Raw genomic sequence first — 22,238 nt, 5'->3', positions numbered from 1 at the left:
ACCAAACTTACCCCATGGTGTATGTCTGCTGATATCAACATGAGAAAACATGTCTGGCTATAAGTCAGGTGTGAATGAGCCCTAAAACAAACAAAACAAAGTTAGTGTCTCTTTAGCAGGCCATTTCATTCATTGATGGAGACTGCAGTTTTGTGCATCACCAGTAGGTGGCGATGCTCAGCAGAGTTTGTTGTTCACCCCACACTATTGTTTTCAGAATGGTTTGTCCTGTTCAAATAAACTTGTCTCCTTTCGCCCAGTGTTGTGTTTTCTACCTGCCTGAGAACTGTCAATATTTGCTCTTCGTTTTGTAACAAAATCTTGACTTGAAAACACCAGATGAGTCAAAGCTGTTTACCTACAGGAGCCTGCTTAGCAGTAATAAGGCTTTGTTTAAATAGGAAATTAGGTAGTGTTTAGAAAACTGACTGATGCACATGCAGACAGAAGTGACGGCAAGAACAGCTTAGGCCCCAACAATTTATCACAGGCTATTGCTTTTAGTTACTTCTAGGGAGTGTTCACACCTGTTGTGTGATGCAGATTTGCATGCAGAAGAAAAAACATTTGTACATAAAGGCTTTGGGAAAAATAGACACAGACTCTATAAAAATAATGACATTTTCCGTCCACAATGTGTCAGTTTGTTACTGATATGATTTGATTTCATAATCCAAACTTTATATTCCCAGCATTTCTGCCCTGTGGGTATTTCTATCTCAAAGTAATCCCCCTTTATAAAGGATAGTGAAGAACATTCAAAGGATTAGTCCAGCACTCCTGTAAAAATGCCAATCTTTTACTGTATTCCATTTAAAAGTCCATAATGCAGAACAACACGCCCCTTAGCTGCAAAGACATCAGTGAGGTTGGATACATTTCAAGTGCATGATCAAGAGCGCACATGCACTAGAAACGCGGCAACCTTACTGATGTCTTTGCAATGAGGTGGCGTGTTGTCCTGCATTATTGGCTTTTACATGGAATACAGTAAAAATTGGAATTTTAACAAATGTGCTGGACCAATCCTTAACACTTTTTCTTGTGGACTGTGTAAATCACCTGACCAGGAGAGGTTTTGAGTACACTACACAGCAGGTGAGCTGAAGATTTTTCTGTTTCTATAGCGGATACCATGCGGATCTGTAAGAGTCTGACAGCTGGGATGCCCACAAATCCAAAGCACAGAGACAAAATTGCTTCCAGAATGAATTGGAGCACATTGTTTATGCAGCCAGTGCCCCATTTTGCAATGAGAACAAACAAATTGCTTCCATGCATGAGCCTTGCGCTGCAATTATTTAAAGGGGTACTCTTCTGGCTCCAAACGCTGTGCGCTTGCTGCAGGGTTTGGCCACGTCCCCTCAATGCAGTCTATGGAAGGGGGCATGGCGGTGTTAGGCCCCCTCCCATAGACTTGTGTTGGGGGGGGGGGGTCTTGGCCTGATGTCACGGGGGGGTGGGGTGGCCCGACCTGTCCCGACCCCCTCAGCACGCACACAGCATTCAGATTTAAATGTTCTGGACTCAGCTGGAAGGCTGGCTAGTGGAGTACCCCTTTAAGAGGTCATTTTACCTCTGTTCTCTGTGATCTTTATGGTCGGACCCCCATAGAACAGCTTATCCCCTATCTTGTGGAAATGGGAACACTTTTTGTGATGGGAATACCTACATTGATATAGATGTAAACACCATGACATGCTGCTTCGACCCCATGACTTATGCCTGTTTTGGTTGTAGCCACTTCCACTATGGTGCATTTCCATGTGCCGATTTGACATAACTGCGCATAAGTGTAAGGCCTTGTCTACGCTTTGTCTTCATGTAGGACTACTGATCAGTGTCCCACAACATTACATATTTATATATGTGTTGCTTTGCACTTAAGCTTGCCACAAAAAATCAACATAGCCCAGGCCTGCCCTGTTTTGGCCGTCTATAAATGTTTACTTGAGCATAACATTTGTATTTAATGCAGTCATATATTTATCAGTGGTTAATGCTACATGTTCTGGACTGCACCTTTTTAAACAAGATACTTGAAAACATTCCCTGGCGAAAATAACCACCATACTCAAAGGATGTTCATCCAGTAACTTTTACACAAACAAATGAAAGGAAGTTTATAATAATGGTATATGCTTTCTTCAGATCAAGGGAAAATATGGAATCTCCTTGTCATTTATCTTCAGAACAGATTCTGTTGCAGGTTTTAAAATGTGAATTAATCTTCTGAAAAAAGGAAGGTACTTGCAGACTGGATTCAGCTAATTCCAAAGAACATGGTCCTAATAAGAAATTTTAATTGAAGCAATATAAAGGATTATAAAATTCCCGGAGGTTGGAAATCCTGGCAAAAAGATGTTGTTGGTTCACAGCCAGCTGTGTGTAAAAGTTTGTTGCAAGCATAAACAAAATCAGGATATCAAGGGAAAACATACAGGTAGACCAAGGAAGACCTCAAAGCATAAAGTTAAAAACTCAAAGCAATATGACTTGAAAAAAAGAGTGCACAATAAAACAATGTAGACAAGAAATTACGACTGAACTGGGATTTACATATAGAAAACCAGCACCTAATAATTTAGTGATACTCAATGAGGAATCATCAGTCTGCACTGGTCCATGATCTCTTGTCTTGTGCTGATCCAATGAAACCTAAAAAGATGCCTGAACAGAACCATCACTCAGTTTATGATATGAAGTTGTAGGTCAGGTGATGGATTGGTAACAGTTAACAATTTAACAATTCATTATTATCTTGGCAGTCAATGTACGGAAAAATTTTTTTTTTTTGTATTTTTTTTTTCCCCATTAATTGAAAATAGATTTGGTGATTAGTTATTTTGTTTTTCGGATGATGCATCTGCCACAGCAAAAAAAAGCAAAGTGCTGAAAACTTATGGTGGATATGAAATCAATTGGACTAATACAATGCTCCTTCCTGTAAAAATGGCTTGTTACTTGCTGCTCTTGGAACCAGCTTGATGTAGAATATGACTTATCATTGAAGTGCATATCTCAAATAATTAATGGCAGTAAAACGCCAGAAGAGGAAACGCAAAGTACCCATTGGGATTTATTTTTTAGGTTGTCTATTTATTTTTATTTTTTCCCCCCAAACCCAGAATAATTTTCTTGGTCTGAAGTATGTTTAGTAAAGTAAGGGTACATAATAGTCCCACTCCCTCAGTCTAAAGCATACAATCATACATAGTGTGTCTCTTATGCACCTTTACCAATAATGGCTAAAAGACCCTTCTGAGGATACTTTCTTACTTGCAATTTCTTTTATTTCCTATTCCTTTTGGATCCACTTGATCCCTAAAAGCGCAGTAGCGTTTTCTTCCCCAAAATGCTGTGACACCACTAAGGCTGCTTTCACACTATAAAATTCATCCGTTTTAAAGATCCGTTTGTGCAGCTATGAAAACCCTGAAAATCTGCCATTAAACGTCCGTTAGAAAATATCATAGGTCCGTTAGAAAATCCCATTAGTCTATGGGATTTTTACATTATCCGTTTTAATACGTTATAGTCCGTTATGAATAACTCCGTTAATAACTGACTATAACGTGTTGAAACGGATAATGCAAAAATCCCATAGACTAATGGGATTTTCTAATGGACGTTTAATGGCCGATTTTAAGGGTTTTCATAACGGAACATCAAATGGATTTTTCAAACGGATGAATTTTATAGTGTGAAAGCAGCCTTAGAGAATGCGTAAAGCTCAGTGAGTAGACTTAAATTGTGTTCTTACCTGTGTACAAGAAAACATGATGATCAGAAGTTGCATTTACTTGTATTTACGGTACATGTTTTTATTTCTACAGCCTTAAGTTGGAATGTGAAAAACTGGCAAGTGAAAAGACAGAGATGCAGAGGCATTATGTAATGGTATGTAGCCTTACATTGTGTATTTTCCTTTTTCATATTGCTATTTAGATTGATATAGTCACATTATTTATCTTTTAATCCACAGTATTACGAGATGTCCTATGGACTGAACATTGAAATGCACAAGCAGGTAAGTTATGTAGTGTGTGGCATGGCCTGACCTGTGTGCCAGTTATAATATTCAGCCATAAACTGTAGGTAGTGACATTTGTTAGAGACTCTGTATGGACAGATTCGTGGTCCTGTAGAAATAAAGATACATCTTTGAGAAGACCACTCAATTGTATTGAGAGGTTCCTCTATGGGGGGGATCTTGAAGAAAATTTCCACCATGCATAATGTATGGTAAACTGAAAATCCTTTTACATGAAATTTGGTCTGGATCAGGAGGTGATCTTTTGCAGAGGTTTCATTGTAATATTCACTTAAAGGGGTACTCCACTGCTCCAGAGTTCGGAACAAACTGTTCCAAACACTGGAGCAGGCGCTGGGAGCTTGTGACGTCATAGCCCTGCCCCCTCATGACATCACGCTCCACCCCCTCAATGCAAGTATATGGGAAGGGGCATGACAGCCGTCATGCCCTTTCCATAGACTTGCATTGAGGGTGTGTGGCTATGACGTCACAAGCTTCCAGCGCCGGCTTCAGCGTTCGGAACAGTTTTGTTCCAAACGCTGAGCAGCGGAGTACCCCCTTAAACACGTGGTAATAAACAAGTCTAAGGTAGTTAGAAATTTTAATGGTTGATCTACTTGGTCTTCAGTGATTGGATTGACCACATGGAGGTATCTAACATTTCAATTATTCATACTTGGAAGCTCCCCCCCCTTACTACTTAGCTGCTATTTCTGTGCTGGGTCAAGTTCAGCATGTTAACTTGGAAAATCTCAGCAGTTGAGGAGTACAAGTAGGTCACTGAAATTGGAAACTTGAGGTATATACATTTTGGTTTGTGCGTTCCCATAAAATTCTCACTTATGACCACGATAATGGTGAATAAAAAGAGTATTGAACTGGAACAAGGCACTAAGGGCCTCATAAGAGAAGAGCAGCTAAATGATTGCTCAACCCAGAGGACCCTCAATTGAGCTTGTATTGTCTGCCAAAGAAAGCATTACTGGCAGGGTGTAAGTATTCAGAAGATATGCTGACGCTTACTTTTTCATCGAGATGATGGTACAATAAGTCTTTAAGAAATCGATTGCCTCTTAAAAAAGATTATCATTAGATGAAGTTGCACAGTTGGACACATTTCAAAGTGCAACAATACACTTCGTGCCTGATGTATATGTGCTACTCCGTCTAAAATTCTTGTTTCATTAAATTAAAGAGCATGGCTGACCGACCAGGGCGCAGCAGAGGAATTGATTAGTTCAGGCTTCAGGTCTGGAGGAGATTCAAAGACCTTTAGCAGGCAATTGTAAGGAGCTGAGCTGCTGTGGGGGGTTTTTCTTAGTCTATATGTGGCTGGAGGGTAGACATTAGCATTCACGGCTGCTGTAAATGATTCCAAGGAAGGGGCTTTGTTCAATGCTTGTGGTCACGTGGGTCCTTGTAGAAGCAGATTGTGTTCCTTGCCTCCTGTGCATGTTCAGTGTAACGTGTGTGCATCTTTATTTAGAGAGCTGACAACTGTTATACGTCTTGATCGGTGCTGGATTTTCTATCTGTGGTGATGTTCGCGCTGCGCTCATGTTTTAGTAATGTGACAAGGCCTAGTGTAATAACTAATATTCTCCAAAGTGCTCTCTACTGTTTTCTGTATAGTGGAAAAAGGAAGCTCTTTATTGGTAATTTATACAGTGCTGCAGATTCACCGTGCACGCTGAATACTTATAAAGAAGGGGATTGCCCTGCCATTTATCAGTAGTGGCAGATTTTGCCACTTTATCCTTCAAAAACCGGGGCATGGGATGTTTTCTTTGGTTGCAGCCATTAATAATTGTATTGAGACATTTGATAGCTAGTAATCATAATTCTTATTAAAACGGGTGACGTGTAGACCCCAGGGTGCAGGCAGGCAGGCTCCAATTGCTGCTTTTTGCTGACTGATCACCAGCATGGCCTAAGTGCTCATTATGTTGTAGAAAGGGCCTTTGGAGCACTCATTACGTTTGACAGGAATTCTCTCTAGGGGAAAACTGGGCATTAGCTAGACTCCTGACAGGCTGAAATTATTCCTGCTTTATGGCTTATAACCAAATGGTAGCAAGGAATCATCTGGGGACGCAAAAAAAATGTCATTTCTGACAACATCTTTGTTACTGGGAGATGGGAAGAGGGGCAGAGGAAATCCATAGAGACAGCGTTAACATTCTTACGCCCTGGCTGCTGCTGTGTAGATGCTTCACGTACGTTTTGTGAAAGCCGCCTGACTACTGTCATCTCTTAGCACTATGATGCGTGAATAGGATATGTACTTGGTAAATATGTACAGACTTTTTTTTTTTTTTCCTTTCTCGCTCTCTTCTTTACCATCTGGTTTCCTTGAATATTTGAATAAGCTTTACAAGAACTATGGACACTGCAGCAAGCCTTTCCTCCCATAAAACGTTGGCGTTTCAGGGCCTGTAGTGTTATCATGCCTTTCTAATCTTCAAGATGTGTAATGTCTTAGTCTGATGGAGGCTTTAGTGTAAGATGAGATCTCCCCCTCCCCCCCCCATGGCCAAGTAACCCCTGGGAGATTGATCACAGCAGAGCCTATTGAAGAACCGTAAAATTGTCCTTGGAAACAGTATTCTCTTGCTAAAGTGATAGATCAAGCCTTTGTTTCTTTGCGTGAATAGGGATAATGTTTGGGACCTGCCCTGTAGTGAACGGTTTACATGTGCCTGTAATTCTGACCCTCTAGCCACCTGCATTGGTTCCCTGGGCAGGCCAGGGCAGAGTTGTTGTTTAACGTTTTGCCTACTACACATAATTGGCTAACTAATGACTTAAGTCATTTGCCTAATATTAGAAGTACATTTTTATTTTTTTAGATTTTATTTTTATTTAAGAAGTGACACCACTGCTGTGTATGATCTGCATCTGTTATTGCAGCCCGGCCCTATATTCTATTACTGGCTGAGTACCCGGCGTTGCCCGGTTTTTCCTTCCTAATCCATATTGTGGAGGAAAATCAACAGAGGAAGCAATTGACCTCCCATCCCGACCTCCTATCCCGAACGGTAATATGTGAACCAGGTATTGAAATATCTCCAGCCGTACGGAAGTTATGTGGGAACATACATTTCCCATTGATTTGCATGGGACTTTAAACAAACCCTGACCCTCACAAATGGGGGAAGTTAAGGGTTAAATTAACTATCCTACATTTTAAGTGGACATATAAGTAACATGTGACCAAGTATTATCGAAATATCTCCAGCCATTTGGAAGTTATGCTGTAACATATATTTCCCATAGACTTGTATGGGACATAAAACAAAAACCCCGACCCTGGCAAATGGTCGATCTCCTGTACGGGGCCCCGGCAGCCTGCGGGAAGGGGGCGTGTGGACCACTGTATGAAGCGGCGGCCGACACGCCCCCTCAATACAACTCTATGGCAGAGCCGGAGAGCTGCCTTCTGCAATCTCCAGCTCTGCCATAGCGATGTATTGAGGGGGAGCATCGGCCGCCGCTTCGTGCGGTGGTAGACACCCGCTATCTGGCCAGCACCCACTATATGGTACAGGAGATCGTGGGGGGGCCCAGCGGTCAGACCCCCTGTGATCTGAAACTTATCCCCTATCCTTAGGATAAGGGATTAGTTTTTCAGCACTGGACTACTCCTTTTTTAATGACCTATCCTATGTTTGTTGTTGACATATAAGTAACATGTGTGCCAAGTTTCATGTTAATATCTTTAGCTGTTTGGATGTGATGCTGGAACACATACATACACACACATACATACACACACACACACACACACACACACACACACACACGCATACATACACGCATTCACATGCATACACACACATACATACACATATGCATGCGCACACGCATACACACACGCACACAGCGCATTGACCGAACAGCAGCAGTGGACAATCTAAATTTGTGACCGTAGTGTATGGGGGAAATTGTGGTTTGTCTTCACATTCCACACGCGGCAATAATAAAAAAAAAAAACAGGTTTAGGGGTGCAGAAAAATGTGCAATAAAATACAAGATTAGCCGCGGTTTTCCAATGATCGTGTCTATATTTTTATATTTTTTATTCATACTGCTAGACGTGTCCTCACTGTAAATGTGAATCCTTGGCTTATTCAAATAGTGTTCTCATACTGACCACAAATGTTAGTTGTTTTTTGTGCTTTTTCTCTATCAGTGCATTAGAATAAGTCAAAAAGGTAAAATGAGGAAGTATTGAAGGTAAGCCAGGGTTTCCCAAACCAGACTTCCTCTAGCTGTTTCAAAACTACAACTCCCAGCATGCCCGGGCAGCCATTGGTACCCTAGTTGGGGAATTGCTACAGTAAGCACTGTAGGAGGAGAGGCCATTGGGATTTTCCATAAATAGGCTGCAGAACACACAGTTGTGAATATAGCATATTTAGCAGGGACCGGGCTGTTATGGATTTTTTCAGTAATATTTAGAGGCTGTGTTGTATTCTGTAGGGTTTTTTCTTTACATCTCTACGAAAATGATGGAGTTTAGTATCTTGTAATCTGAAGCATTAATAGACTACTCAGTACGGGAGAGAACAGATGTTTTTTTTGACTTTTCTGGACTCATACATAGTGTTTGGTCAGCTGCTAGATTTTACCACCATAAACAGCAAGGTGAATGGCAATTTACGCTCTGCAACTGCTTTTTAGAGCATTTTCAGTTTTACCTTTTTATTTTATTTTATTTTTCTTCTTCACTTCAATAGAAGAAAAATGGTGTCATGAAAGCACAAGGAGAATGGTCATACTGTACATAGAGTGGAGCTGTTGCTCATAGCAACCAATTAGATTAATTTTTTTTATGTTTTTGAGGCATTAAAAAAAATGTTAAAAATTGTTGCTATGTGCCATTGACATAAATATTAAATGGAACCTCTCTGAAAGTATAGTCCAGTCTATATAGGCATCATGTTATAGAGCTGGAGGAGCTGAGCAGATGATAGTCTTGTGGGTAAAGTTCCAGTATAACTTGTTTTATTTAATCTCCACTCATCCTGAACTAAGTAGTCATGTGGGTGGTCCTTTTTTGTGATTAATAACTCTTTATACACACTTTTACACAGATTGTTGTCAATCACTGTATAGGACCGCCCACATGACTACTGAGCAGAGAGTGACTTGAATAAATGACAAGTTATCCTGGAACCTAAAACTATATATGAACTCAGTCATGCTACATGTAAGATAGAAGACAAATGGTGTGAGGCTGGTTGTGTGTTGGATCAGTAATGCTTGTGAATGTCAATCCAAAAACTCTGCTAAACAGACGATTTGCTCATTGATTTGTAAAGTACAGATAAAAACCATAACAAATGGCATCTACTGCTTGTTACTATACAAAGGCACTTAAAAACAAAGTTAGGCCCCATTTACATTAAGTTCTGTTTACAGGAGGTATATGTTGGAATATTGGCAAAAACGGTAATCTGACTAATAGTGGGGAGTTTAATGACAAAACATGGTCTACTGCCAAATATGTACACTTTTTGGTGTGGGGCTTAGTGTATAAGTATACAAGCAGACTGGGCCGGATGTAATCCCTAGTAGACCACGCGTGGTCCCTTAAACTCTGTGAACCTGCCAAAAGTATGCTGCAACATATGTCTACTTAACTGTTTGCTGCAATGCCAACATATAGCTTGGATACCTTGGTAAAATATCAGCGAAATGGGGCCTTAACTTTTTGTAAGAAGGGGGATTCTTTGGAGGATATCCATACAATATTGGACACATGCATTCAGTTTCCTGTTAGCTAAAAAAAAAAAAGTTGGCATGTTTCCATTTTTTTATGGGCATGCTTGGTTATCTTACCAGAAGAAAGGCGTTATGATGTGGTGCCAATATTTTAAAGCCCCAAGTTTCTCGACCATGGGAGAGCAGTAAGGTGGTCATTTTGTTTAGGGACTCTAGTGAAGTGGTTGCTTGACACCTCCTTATGGTGGTATTCTGGTATTTGCTTGCTGTAGCTCTTAGTCAAGCCTTGTCATCTGTTGCTAATTGTAGCCTATAGTATTTTTATGTCATGACTGATGTCTAGGAGCCAAAGGTTCACTTTGTGACAACATGACACCTGCTTGATCGCTGACACGTTCATATGCTCAGTAAGTGTAAGTATTTTGAGTAATGCCAAATTGGCTTTCTTCCCCCCCCCCCTCCCCTCCCCCTCTCTCTCAGCCCTCACAAAGTTTCTCTGCTCTGTGAAAACACTGAGGTGTCTCGCAGACTTGTCAGGCACTCAAGGGTTATCATGTTTCAAACTATGGTTAAAAGTTCTGACATGCTAAAGATGTACAAGAGCAAAACTCTTGAGATCGTGACAAGGGTTTTCTGCTGCCAATTGGCTTTGTCAGCAACAGTTCCAGCTGCTAGTGAGCTGGACATTATTTACTCGCTGGGAGATGTGGTAGAGAACACTGGCCTGAAATCTTCATTCACTGATTCATAGGGTTCTTCTTATTGTCATTTATTTAAGAACCCTTTCTATTCATGGGTATTTCTCTTTCTCTCTGGTTCACATACTTAATCTCTGGACAGCATTTAGTCCTCATTTTGATCAGTTTAACTAAAACTAGGCGTGGGTCCAAAACACAGACAAAAGGGCAAAATGTTCCATTCTAGTTTTGTCTGTTCCACTCCTATATTTGGCTAGAAATTAATGTTGGCCAAATACTGCCCAAAATGCCACATGCAAAGCCAGCCTTGGGGTTAAAATCTACTTCCAGTCCAATTTCCAAGGATTTGTAACCTGGTAAAACAGTGGTCTTCAAACTATGGACCTCCAACTGTTGGCTATCCAGGCATTGCAACAACTTGGAGACCACTGTGCTAAAACAATGTGATCATCTGGGCCTCTTATAGGGCAGTGTCTACCTGTTCAGCCAATAGACCTGTGTAATGGTGCCTTTAGGGTATTTCTTTTATATTTTTTTGGGCAGTGGTCTCCTGACTCTAGACCTCCACATGTTGCAAAACTACATTTACCAGCTTGCTGGGCACTAGTTTTGCAACAGCTGTAGTTTTGCTTCTTTAGTGGGGAAAAATATCAAAACCACACCTAAAATGTTGTAGGTACTACAAACTACGTCAGTACTTTCAGCTTTCTATGCTGTGTGAACTTTAGCTGTACTATATCTGTCCGTAAATGGATGAAAGAAAAGTATGTAGGAAGGGCACGTGCAGATAGCGGTTCCTAATCCCAAATGCTCTTTGAGATACAACCTCTGCAGTTTGTCATCTTCCAGTTAATATGGCAGTAAAGAGGAGATGAATGTGGCTACTTTCCTAAGCCTTTTACTCGGGAGACCTGTAAATTTGATTGGCTGCTCCAATTCCAGCAGAATCATTCGATTTGAGAGCAATAGCGAGAGATAAGATATCCAATTACCCAAATGATTTGAAGGGTTAGCCAACGTTGTCATGGCAACGCGACTTGGAACAAATTAAATTTTGAGCAATAAAATAATTTTAAAGCTCATTTGGGATCATAGAAATTTGGCAGTGGCTTACACCTGAATTGATTCTTAGCTTGACATGCTGTTTGACATTGATATACTGTAGGGACTGCAGCTTCCAGATCTATATGGTTTTATTTTTTTTTACTTTTTAATGGATCGTTCCTTAGTAATTTGCAAACGCACCTTCCTGACGTTCACTTTCCGCAAGTTTTTGTCTAAATCAGGCATAGGCAACCTTCGGCACTGCTGATGTTTTGGACTACATTTCCCATGATGCTTTGTCAGCATTTTGGCTGTAAGAGCATCATGGGAGATGTAGTCCAAAACATCTGCAGTGCCGAAGGTTGCCTATGTAATGCCTGGTCTAAATGGTAAAAATGTAATGTTGTGAATGCTGTATTGTATATGTCTCTGCTTGTTATAATAATGGGCTGCCTTTTTAGAAAGGGCTTGGGGGAGGGTCTGCCCGGTTGTGTTTGTGTGGTTTCTCCTTAACCAATCAATTAATGGATTCCTGGTTTACATAATGAGTGCCAAGCATTTAAGAAGAGTGGCATGGATTTAAAAAGGAAGAATGCTCTGCGCAGAGCATCCGCCCCCCCCCCTTCCCATATGTCTGCTGTTAGACAGATGGAGATGAAAATTGCTCTGAGGTCAATAAGCCATTTGCAGCGTTCTCACTGCCTTCGATTTTTCTCTCATCCGCCACACAGATTATCTCAAATGATTCAGTAATGACAAAAAGTGCAACATTGACCTTTATCCCTTTGTGGTTTACAGTGTTGCATAGTATAAATGGCAGGAAGTCCATTTTTATGTCTAGGAGGGCTTCTGAGCTATCGAGCCAGGCCTTTTAACCCCATTTCAGGAACTGAAGGCCTGTTGTGCCACTTCTAAATGTAGGAAGTGATGGTTATTTTTATTTTCCATATAGGACAGCCGTCAACTGGGTTCTCTAGATTCTTGAAGATAAAGCATTAGCGCAATGTATGATTTGTTAGAGTCTTCTCCTAAGGGCTACTTCAGAAGGGGTCTCTAAGATATCGATACGAAGAGTGGAGTACCCCTTAAGGTTCGGCCAGTTGGAGGACAGTCTGGTTATGTTGAAGGTTGTAAATGGGGTTATTCTGCCTTTTGTGCACTACACTACCATCAACAATGAGGTATTCAGCAGTGTGAACATGGCAAAAACCACTACATAACAGAAAAAAATTATTCATTGGGGGCGCGTTCATCTAGCTAATGTATGTTTAACATAGCATTAGAATCAAAGCCTCAATGACACCTGTATTTCACAGATATTAACTATAAAATCTGAGTAAACTGTCTTTAGGGCCTTTTGACCATTGTACCGCTGTTCTCATAAATATACCTCATTTGGTTAAAAAAATGAAGAAGAAAAAAGTTCAAAATGAATATATTCTCTTACAAGCTAAGTGACAGGTCAGCGTTTAGCCTATAGTCTGCTTGCCGTAGGCACCACATATACTTTCAATCTAGCTTCTTCGATTTACAGAATGTTGGAGTTTTTCTACTAATTTCAACGATCCTTAGCGTAGAAGGACAGCTCTTGAATAGAGGGCACTGCTACAAGCTTGTCATTTACAAATAAACCCTGGTCATCATTGTTTAGATAGCGGGAACCAATGAGTGAGGTTGTGTTGCTCGCCTTTAATAGGCTGTACACTTGAGCCAGCTATTAAAAATGAACACACTCGAGAGAGTCGGCATTAGGAACATAAACAATTAAGGGCTCTTGAGATGTTCTGAGAGCTGCCATACAGATACAAGAGCCTTTTCCTGACATTGTAGGCTGTGGTTTATGGTGCCAAAGAACTTGGACAATTATTACTCTAGTGTCTGCCAGAGCTGCTTTAAGCATGAAGGATTTGGTTTATTCCTGCTTATCTTGATTTGCAGTGCGGGGCTGAATATACACGTTACGGATCTGTAGTCTGGCCGCAGATCCACTCAGAACACTACAGAGATGCATAATTGCTGGTATCCTTGACACACATTGCACGTCAGGATATTTGTTGCAGATCCTAAGCACTGCTTTTGTCTCCTGTACACATGCTGGCTTGTTATAATGTATTAGTGCATTGCCCGCCTCCATTTTTATGGTATCCAATTGTTTTGGTTGTTTAATGTAACACTGTATCTTGGCTTATACCATGGTTAATAGACTAGCTCTTATTGTCCTGAGGATGCCATGGCCCCCAAATGTTACCAAAGTCATGGTCCTAAAACATCCATTAACTTGGAAGTGGAAAGTTTGCAAGTTAAATCTTACGCTGGGTTCATTCTACATTCAGGCAGTACATTGGAGGTATATAGTGTAATACCAGCACAAAGGTATGCTCACTTATACATGGTGGAACCATTATACTTAATGGACCAAATGCCATCTACTAGTCACTACTTTTGATTAGTTCCCAAGCATATACTTTTACAGCAGACCATGCTGTTAAATGGGTACTCCACTGGAAAAAAAAAATTTCAACTGATGACAAAATTAAACAGATTTTTAAGTATGCAGGTAAATCGAAGAGAAATGAAGACAGTTGCACTCACCACTCCAGACCAAATTCTTCTTCAGGTAGCTTCGGGTACAGTCATAACTGATGCAGGGGCGCGTCCAGGGGGGCGGTAACCGTTTCGCGTGATGTACACGCTTCAAGCCAATGCTCAGGACTGAACAAAGGGGTGGGGGTTATCTGTGCACTCACCAGGTTAGCATAATCAAAAATACAAACAGTGATAAACATGAACTTGTCAGTTCTATCGTTAAGACAAATTGGTCCTAAGGCATTCAGCTTGCTTATCCACTTTGCCTCCGTTTGTAGGAGGATTGTTTGTTGTTTTCCTTCATTGCGAGGTGGTTTAACTATATGCAGTTCCGGCAAATTTCATAACATTACAATTTCCGCTGTGGTGTTCTCGTATGTGGACTATTAATCGTGGGGCTCCTTTACTGGTACGGATTGAATAGAAATGTTCATGTACTAGGGTAAATAGAGTTCTTATTATTTTTCCCACATAAAAGAACCCACATGGGCAAATCAGGGCATACACCAAAAAACTAGATTGATAAGAGATGAACTGATTGACAATGTGGGTATAGCTCCCTAGCTTGACAGTGCCATTCTTTACATTCTGAGAGCAGAAATTAGTGACCGCAGGCGAAATTTCCTTTTTGGTGCACTTCTATCCAGCCAGGTGCTTTCTTTTTTATTTTTATTTTTATTTATTTTTTAATATATAAAGCACCTGGCTGGATAGAAGTGCACCAAAAAGGAAATTTCGCCTGCGGTCACTAATTTCTGCTCTCAGAATGTAAAGAATGGCACTGTCAAGCTAGGGAGCTATACCCACATTGTCAATCAGTTCATCTCTTATCGATCTAGTTTTTTGGTGTATGCCCTGATTTGCCCATGTGGGTTATTTTATGTGGGAAAAATAATACGAACTCTGCAATGAGTGAATGAAATGAAATTTGCAGCCGCCGAGAAGTTTGTGATGAATCAAATTACTAGAAGTTTGCTCATCTCTAGTCTTAACGATAGAAATGACAAGTTAATTTTTATAATGTGATTGCTGTGCTGTATATGTCACTGCTGTTTATTGATTATGCTCACCTGGTGAGTGCACAGATAACTCCCGCCTCTTTGTTCAGTCCTGAGCTATGGTTTGACGAAGTGTGTACATCACGCGAAACGGTTACCGCCCCCTGGTAATGCCCCTGCATCAGTTATGACTGTACCAGAAGCTACCTGAACTTTGTCAGAGTAGTGAGTTCAACTGTCTTAATTTCTCTTCGATTCACCTGCATATGTGAACTGCGTTCTGACTGTCCTCCAGCTGACGATACCCCAGGCTGCTAAAATTGCATGCAGAGTTTTTGTATTTCCTGTAAAAGTGCCAGACATACATTGCTTTTTGCTAGATTTGTAAATTACTTCTATTAAAAAATCTTAGTCCTTCTAGTACTTATAGACTTCTGTACACTCAACAGGAAGTTCTTTTCTTTCTTAATTTCCTTTTCTGTCAGGAACTGTCCAGAGCAGGAGAGATTTGTTATGGGGTTTTTCTCCTACTCTGGACAGTTCCAAAAATAGACAGTTGTCAGCAGAGAGCACTGTGGTCAGACAGAAAGGAAACTCAAAAAGAAAAGAACTTTTTGTGGAGCATACAGCAGCTAAGTACTAGAAGGATTAAGATTTTTAAATAGACATATTTACCACCATATTTACCACCAAATAAGTTTGGGAAATTGACCAAACGTGTTAGTTGGTGGACCATGTTCAGACCACTTAGTGAGTAGGCCCATTGCAGGTATGTTGCAGTATATGTCCACTTGTTTCTGAACATGGTATGACCCCATTCTTACCTGACTTGATATGCACATAGTTAATCCTTTGCAAGCTATCCCTTCACTCTTATAGAAGTAAATGACTTTCCTTGAATTGTAGTTGCATGTTTTCTTGTCTTTTCTTTACGGCAATAATTTCCTGTTTTATTTACATTTTTTATTTTTTTTTTTCTCCACCGCAGACAGAAATTGCCAAGAGACTGAACACGATTTGTGCACAAGTCATCCCATTTCTTTCTCAGGAAGTAAGTAAAATGCTGGCTGCTAAAGTGCAATTATGCTACTTCTGTTTGCAAATTAGTTAGCTTTACAATGTTAATTTTATGGCGTTACATAAGTGTGAAGAACATCTGTTCTAGTTATGGTGTGTGGAGCCCCCTGCTTCTTTACATAACAGATTGCAGGGCAGGCTATGGGAATGGAGAACACGGGTGCTTCATATATCAAAGTACACTATTCTAATTACTGTACAAAAGCAAATGACAATAGGGCACACATCTGAGACCTGCAGATAGGTGATAAAAGACTACAGGAACTAAGACTTATGGTTTAATTACAATCACTATATGTTAGTGTATTTTCTCAACGGTGTATATTAACAATCCTTAGTTCATTTTTCAAAAAAAGCTTATATATTCTATATTTGTGTATAAATTTGCATACAGAGTAGGAATCCCAATATTTCCTTTGTTATGGTGTGTATGTGTATATTACCTTTCTCTGTCCACACAGAGGGGTGCAAGATGAAAGCATATATTGGTTTTGCATGCCACGAATGTGCCTTCATTTATCATCTGTCTCACATGTATACTATATTTCAGAGAATTGCCTCCATGTTGGCATCTTTTCCACACTTTTGCAGCTATATTGCCATTTCAGGCATGATTTTTTATCTAAGGCTAGGGCTAAAGCTAATGTTGCATTCTGCAGCTCAATCCTGGGCAGATACCTGTTGACTGCAGTGACCACATACCAGGGGTAAAGTTCTGGAAAATAAATTGTGGGAACTCTTCCACTTAATGGCTGGTCCTGCTGAACTCCTGCTAATGGGAACGGTGTTCCTGCTGTGGAAAAAGTGCAGGAACTCAGTTCCCACGCGTTCCTGCAGGGCTTGAGCCCTGCCACATACACTTGCATTAGTTGCAGTGCAGACATGCAGCACTGTCATATTGACAGTATGGCTTGTAACTGTCAAAGATGGTATACAGCCCTAGCATAAATCGAGGCCAAAAATGCAGTGGGAACGTTACACTTTTATTTTTATTTTTTATACGTAAAAAGAACATGGGAATGTTGTTTTAGGGGTACATTTATTTTTATCCTCTTAATATTGTTGCTTGAACAATATTTTTCTTCCCCCTATAGCATCAACAACAGGTGGCTCAAGCTGTAGAGCGTGCCAAACAAGTGACAATGGCAGAGCTGAATGCCATCATCGGGGTACGTGGCCTTCCAGGTCTACCTCCTACAGTGTGTATAACCAGCTTTCTTTACTTGTTTAATGTTTAGTGTTTTTTCCTGTTGCATAAGAATGTCTAACTTTTTTTTTTCCTGTCTAACCAAAATACTCTTCCCATGCTATTCCAAAGCGTTAACTGTTATTTATAGCTTATTTACTACCTGTATTTTCTGATTTACTTCCATGGACATAAGCTAATTTTAGGTCCCAACAACAACTCTAGATATGTGTTGCCTAGCTCTTTAAGCGTACCTCTGTTTTTCCTGTTGACAGGATATGTGTTGAAATTTTGCAGCTACTTCTGAGCACAAGACTATTGCACTCTGGAGGTAGATTTGCCAGAAGTCCCATATAATTGCATATAGTCTCAAACTCCAAATTTACTGCAAAAATGTAACAAACATCTTGCCAATGGCACCATAATTGGTGAGGTGCACTTTAGGTATACCCAATTGGAGGTGCATTTTGGTACACCTAATTGGAGGTGCATTTTGGTACACCCAATTGGAGGTGCACTTTAGGTACACCCAATTGGAGGTGCACTTTAGGTATACCCAATTGGTGAGGTGCACTTTAGGTATACCCCATTGGTGAGGTGCACTTTAGGTATACCCTAGCTACACAGCGTCACCATAAGATTTTACGAGTTTTTGCTGCCTGTTTCCTTGAACGTTGGTGACCTCTGACACACAATCAAACCAAAAGTTTGGTTTAAAAAACTAAACTGTGTGGTACGATAGAAACATCTGGTCAATGAGCTAGAGGATTTAAGCCATTAATGGCATTCATAGTTGGCAGAATGGGCAAATTGAGACTACACATTTGCATGGGCACAATGACTATTAACTTGTGTGTCTTCTGATTTGTCTTACCTTAATGTCATGTTATGGATATTAACACTGTGTAAATCAAAACTTGCTGAAATGGAAATCTTTTAGTCTGAGTGGCCAGGGATCTAAAGAGTCATTTAACTCCTTTCTGCCAGGTTTTAAAAAGGTTGTATGTTGTAATGTTCCTGCCTCTGTCAGCAGGTGCACATTATCAGAGACCCATCAACATTGTAACACAGGTCCAACACTGAATCTGTTCAGTTGATCAGAATAATGTTGTTTTGGCAGACAGCACAGGATTTTCTGCAGGCCCCATTCACATGAATGGAACGGTTGCAGATATCTTGTGCAGTATGATGTTGATCCCTTTAGTGTGTAAAAAGATGGATTGATTCCACCATCGGGAGATTACAACCTGTAAATGACAATAGTAAATCTCCCCAGAGCACTTATTGTCAGTACACGCTGTTGGATGAATCGTTGATACCAGTGTGTGAACAGGAGGTTTATCTATGTGGTTTGTGATATGGAGCGATTTCTGGATCAACTGACATCTCACTTATATTTAGTTTTAGCTCTTGGTTTTTATTACTTTTTTTATGAGCATTAACCTTAAATATGTTGAAATGTTGGCTGTTCAGTGATGAATTTTGGGTGTTGGGATGTTAATATGATTCATTTAACAATAGCCATACACCCAACCATCTCTGACTTGAATGAACAAAGATAATAGTTGGAACCCAGGAATAAAAAAAAAAAAAAAAAAAGAGTGAGAGATCCATTGAACATAATAAAGGTCTTTGTCATCTCATTTAAGCACCCTATTATGTATAGGTGACACAGTGCAGGGTATTAAAACTCCCCTTTCAATGACATGGTGCAAATTGTTCCTCCCTGTCGATGGACATTGATTAAATAGCCCCTTGAGCTTTGGCGAAGAATTTCTGTTTGTAAAATATGGAGCTGGACTGAGCAGCTTGTCTTCGCTTATATATTTAATTGCTTGACATGATGGTATCTTGCAGTTTTTTTTTCGACCACCCTCCCAGTCTCCCTCCTCTATCCTTGCTCTCTAATCTGTTTATTGCTTAATGCTGCCTCCGTGTGACTGTCAATCACAAGTTATTTGTTCCACATTAATGAATTCACTGAACCGTGCATTCCTCCCCCTGTGTGAATTCAATTATTCCCGCCACACAGTCTAGAGTATTTCTGCTGGGTTTCTGGCCTCTCGGTAGCCACACCGAGGAGCTGTCCTTTCTGGTTTTATTCATGTGAGCGGCTTGAGCTGATTCAGATTACTCATTTATCAATTTATGTTAATTGCTTGTGAGAAGATGCCCTGCTGGTCTTTATGGTTCCCTCAGACACTTTGTAATGATAATTAGACATGCTGCTGTATGGATTAACAGTGCCATAGTCCAGTGACGTCTGCAGACAATGGGACCAGTTAATCCATCTGTGCTTAAAATTACATCCCAACTGGAGACGGAGGGAAAAAACCCATAAAAACGCGGGAGGATTAGTGCTGATAAAAGAATGAGTCTCAGCTTGAAAACTCTCCTTTCATCAGTTTCTCAATTGCAGATCTGCAGTTGGTTTGCCTGTGGTAAGCCATTGGCAGTCAATTAGGTGAAATAAACTGGGAGGGTGACCTTCATTTCCTTTTAATAGCTTTTTCCTCCCTGAAATGGGGAGCTTCAGTGGATTTTCAGCTTACGTTTTATTCAAGCCGCTTTATTACACTTGACAGCTTAGCCTTGCATAAACATTCCCTCCCCTAACCTTCTTCACTCCGCTACCCTCCCCTCTAAACACAGCTCTTCATTTACATCGCCCACTCCCCAAATGCTGAGCTTATTTTACATGTGAACAGCTATTGAACACATTTAAATCAATATGCGTAATCCAATCTGTGTGCACAGAGATCCAGGCACTAATGTTCATGCAAAATAAATGAAACATACCTTCTATAAAAACTGGCGGATTTTTATTTTTTTTCCCCTTTCTAAATGATTTGCCAATTTGCATATGTTGAGTGATCAATAAGTTTATAGAGCTGCGCAATGATTCTCCTTCTCCGGCATATGCTTTCATTGCTTTAAAAGAGCCCTTTATGCATCCCGCAGAATCACAGGAGCAGAAAATTGGGTTGACAATTCACTGGACCTTTGCTCCCCTTCATTGAAAATGCAGTGTGTCAACCTGTATTCCTGGAGGGGAGGGGATTTGCGGAGCCTCTGTTGCTAGAAGCAGCAGCTGCATTGGAAGTATGCACTGGCCGGTTTGATAGCAGCTGTCAGTATTGTTGAGCAGGCAGACTTAGTAGACAGAACAATGGAGGGGGGGCGTGCTCCTGAGGAGCAGCGTCTTTCACACCAGAGAAAAGAAATAGTAATTTAACGGTTTAGACACCTATTAGGAGTGAGAAAGATCATGCGTTTTCTCATGCAAATAAGGCAGACATAATTCTCCTATCAAGTTTGGCTCCGCTTCCCAGCAGCAGCCAATTTGTGATGGTGGCGGGCTAAATATTTCTGCAAAAGGATCGACCAAACAATAAATATATATTTTTTATCCCCAAATATGATGAATAGCCACGTATAAATGTATGTTGATAGGACATGCTAGGGCTTTCACTGGATAATCTGCTTATTTTGTGCTTGGAAGATATAGGTTTGTTTATTTCTATTTATCTTTACCCCCGTTCCTTGCTGTTTGTTTACAGACGTCGCTTTCATGGCCCTGGCTTCTTAGTTAGCAATCTGCATATCAAATGGGTCGAATAGGTTTGCTGGCACGGGACCTTCCGCAAGCTGTGATCATTTCTTACATAATGTTTTATGATTGAGCATTCTGTCAAAAGTCTGTGTGCCTGCACCGAGCCAGCAGCGGCGGATTGAGTTGTCTGCCTCCTAACAGGCTCGCTTTGCGTGAGGTGATTGGCTAAAGGATTAGCAAGATGCTGGTTTATTTCGCTCCTTGGCTGTGGTTGCCAGCTATATCTAGGATTGTAGTGTGTGAAGCTTAAGAGGATGAGGTTAACCTCTTGAGGGCTTATTTGTGTGAGTATCTAGTTAATCCTTGGAAAGCCTATAAATAACCAGGTTGCCTATATTGTCATGCATGAGGCATGGAATATTATATGGCAGGTGTGGTAAACGCTCCCCCCATATTTTACAATGGCCTCTTCCTAAGATTGTCTTTTTGAAGGCCTTTATAAATAATGGAGGGTTGGAAATGTCCTTGTCATCTGTTGAATTAATCCTGGTTTGCTTTTATCTTTTCTCCAGTTTGTAATCTGTTGGCTTTAGTTTCCAATCCCTAGATTTAGTATCAGCTATCCACTGCTGACTGGTTCCAGAGTGCTGTCTCAGTATTTGGTGTAGTATTACGGGTGTTAAGTTTAAGCTCAATAGTCTGCTCCCTGCTTACATAGTGTGTATGTGATTCTGATCATTTTTAGCTTGTTTACTGTATATAGTCTTTCTAATGTCCTGGTGCATATAGACTTCTCTGCAGAGCTCCTATGTGATCACACCTTTTTTTGCGAGTAGTTCTGATCAGTTTTCTCACTCTTGCTGGTCTATGTGGGTGGTTGTGTTGTAAGATACTTATTAGTGTGACTTTTCTTGGAACAGCTGCTTCTGCTTGCGTCCATAGTTGAATATCGCACTAGAGTATGGTATCTTTGCCTCGTTGGATGTGTTCGTGCCTAGTGATGAACATATTTTTATACTATTTATACTCCCCATTTTCCTGCCAGGAAGATATTTTAGCAATACACCTAGGTGGCATATTTTACAAGTTTTTTCTGCCCAACATCAGCAAGCTCTGCCAAATTGGTAGTTTAGTCCTAAAGTGTATCTACAATTTGCTGTCTTTTTTTTTTTTTTTTTTTTTTTTTATATTCTAAATAATGCAAATTTTGATCTTTCTGGGTACTTTACTACTCCTGTTCTGTGTTACTCTTGCCCGTTAAACCCCCTCCAGCTCCACTAAACCATTCATGTACCCTGGTGGTCCGGACCTGTCCACCGTATTCCATGTGGGG

General features: G+C 40.5%; 1 protein-coding gene across 4 annotated transcripts in view; it reads left to right on the top strand.

Annotated features, from left to right (window-relative positions):
• Positions 1–22,238, top strand: part of TLE1 (TLE family member 1, transcriptional corepressor) — a 51,945-nt gene that overhangs the window by 4,150 nt on the left and 25,557 nt on the right. For 2 of the 4 annotated variants that reach the window (XM_056523732.1, XM_056523722.1), the window contains exons 3-6: positions 3,837–3,900; positions 3,986–4,030; positions 16,078–16,140; positions 17,261–17,335. In XM_056523732.1, the coding sequence (XP_056379707.1) occupies positions 3,837–3,900; positions 3,986–4,030; positions 16,078–16,140; positions 17,261–17,335 (247 nt within the window). Of the gene's footprint in view, positions 1–3,836; positions 3,901–3,985; positions 4,031–16,077; positions 16,141–17,260; positions 17,366–22,238 lie in introns of all 4 variants that reach the window. The other 2 variants (XM_056523713.1, XM_056523706.1) reach the window with 1 other exon arrangement.

The sequence above is a fragment of the Hyla sarda genome, chromosome 1, assembly GCF_029499605.1.
Source record: "Hyla sarda isolate aHylSar1 chromosome 1, aHylSar1.hap1, whole genome shotgun sequence".
In the NCBI taxonomy this organism is placed as follows: Eukaryota; Metazoa; Chordata; class Amphibia; order Anura; family Hylidae; genus Hyla; species Hyla sarda.
Note: the sequence above shows the minus strand (reverse complement) of the source record. Positions and strands in the feature narration are given on the sequence as shown.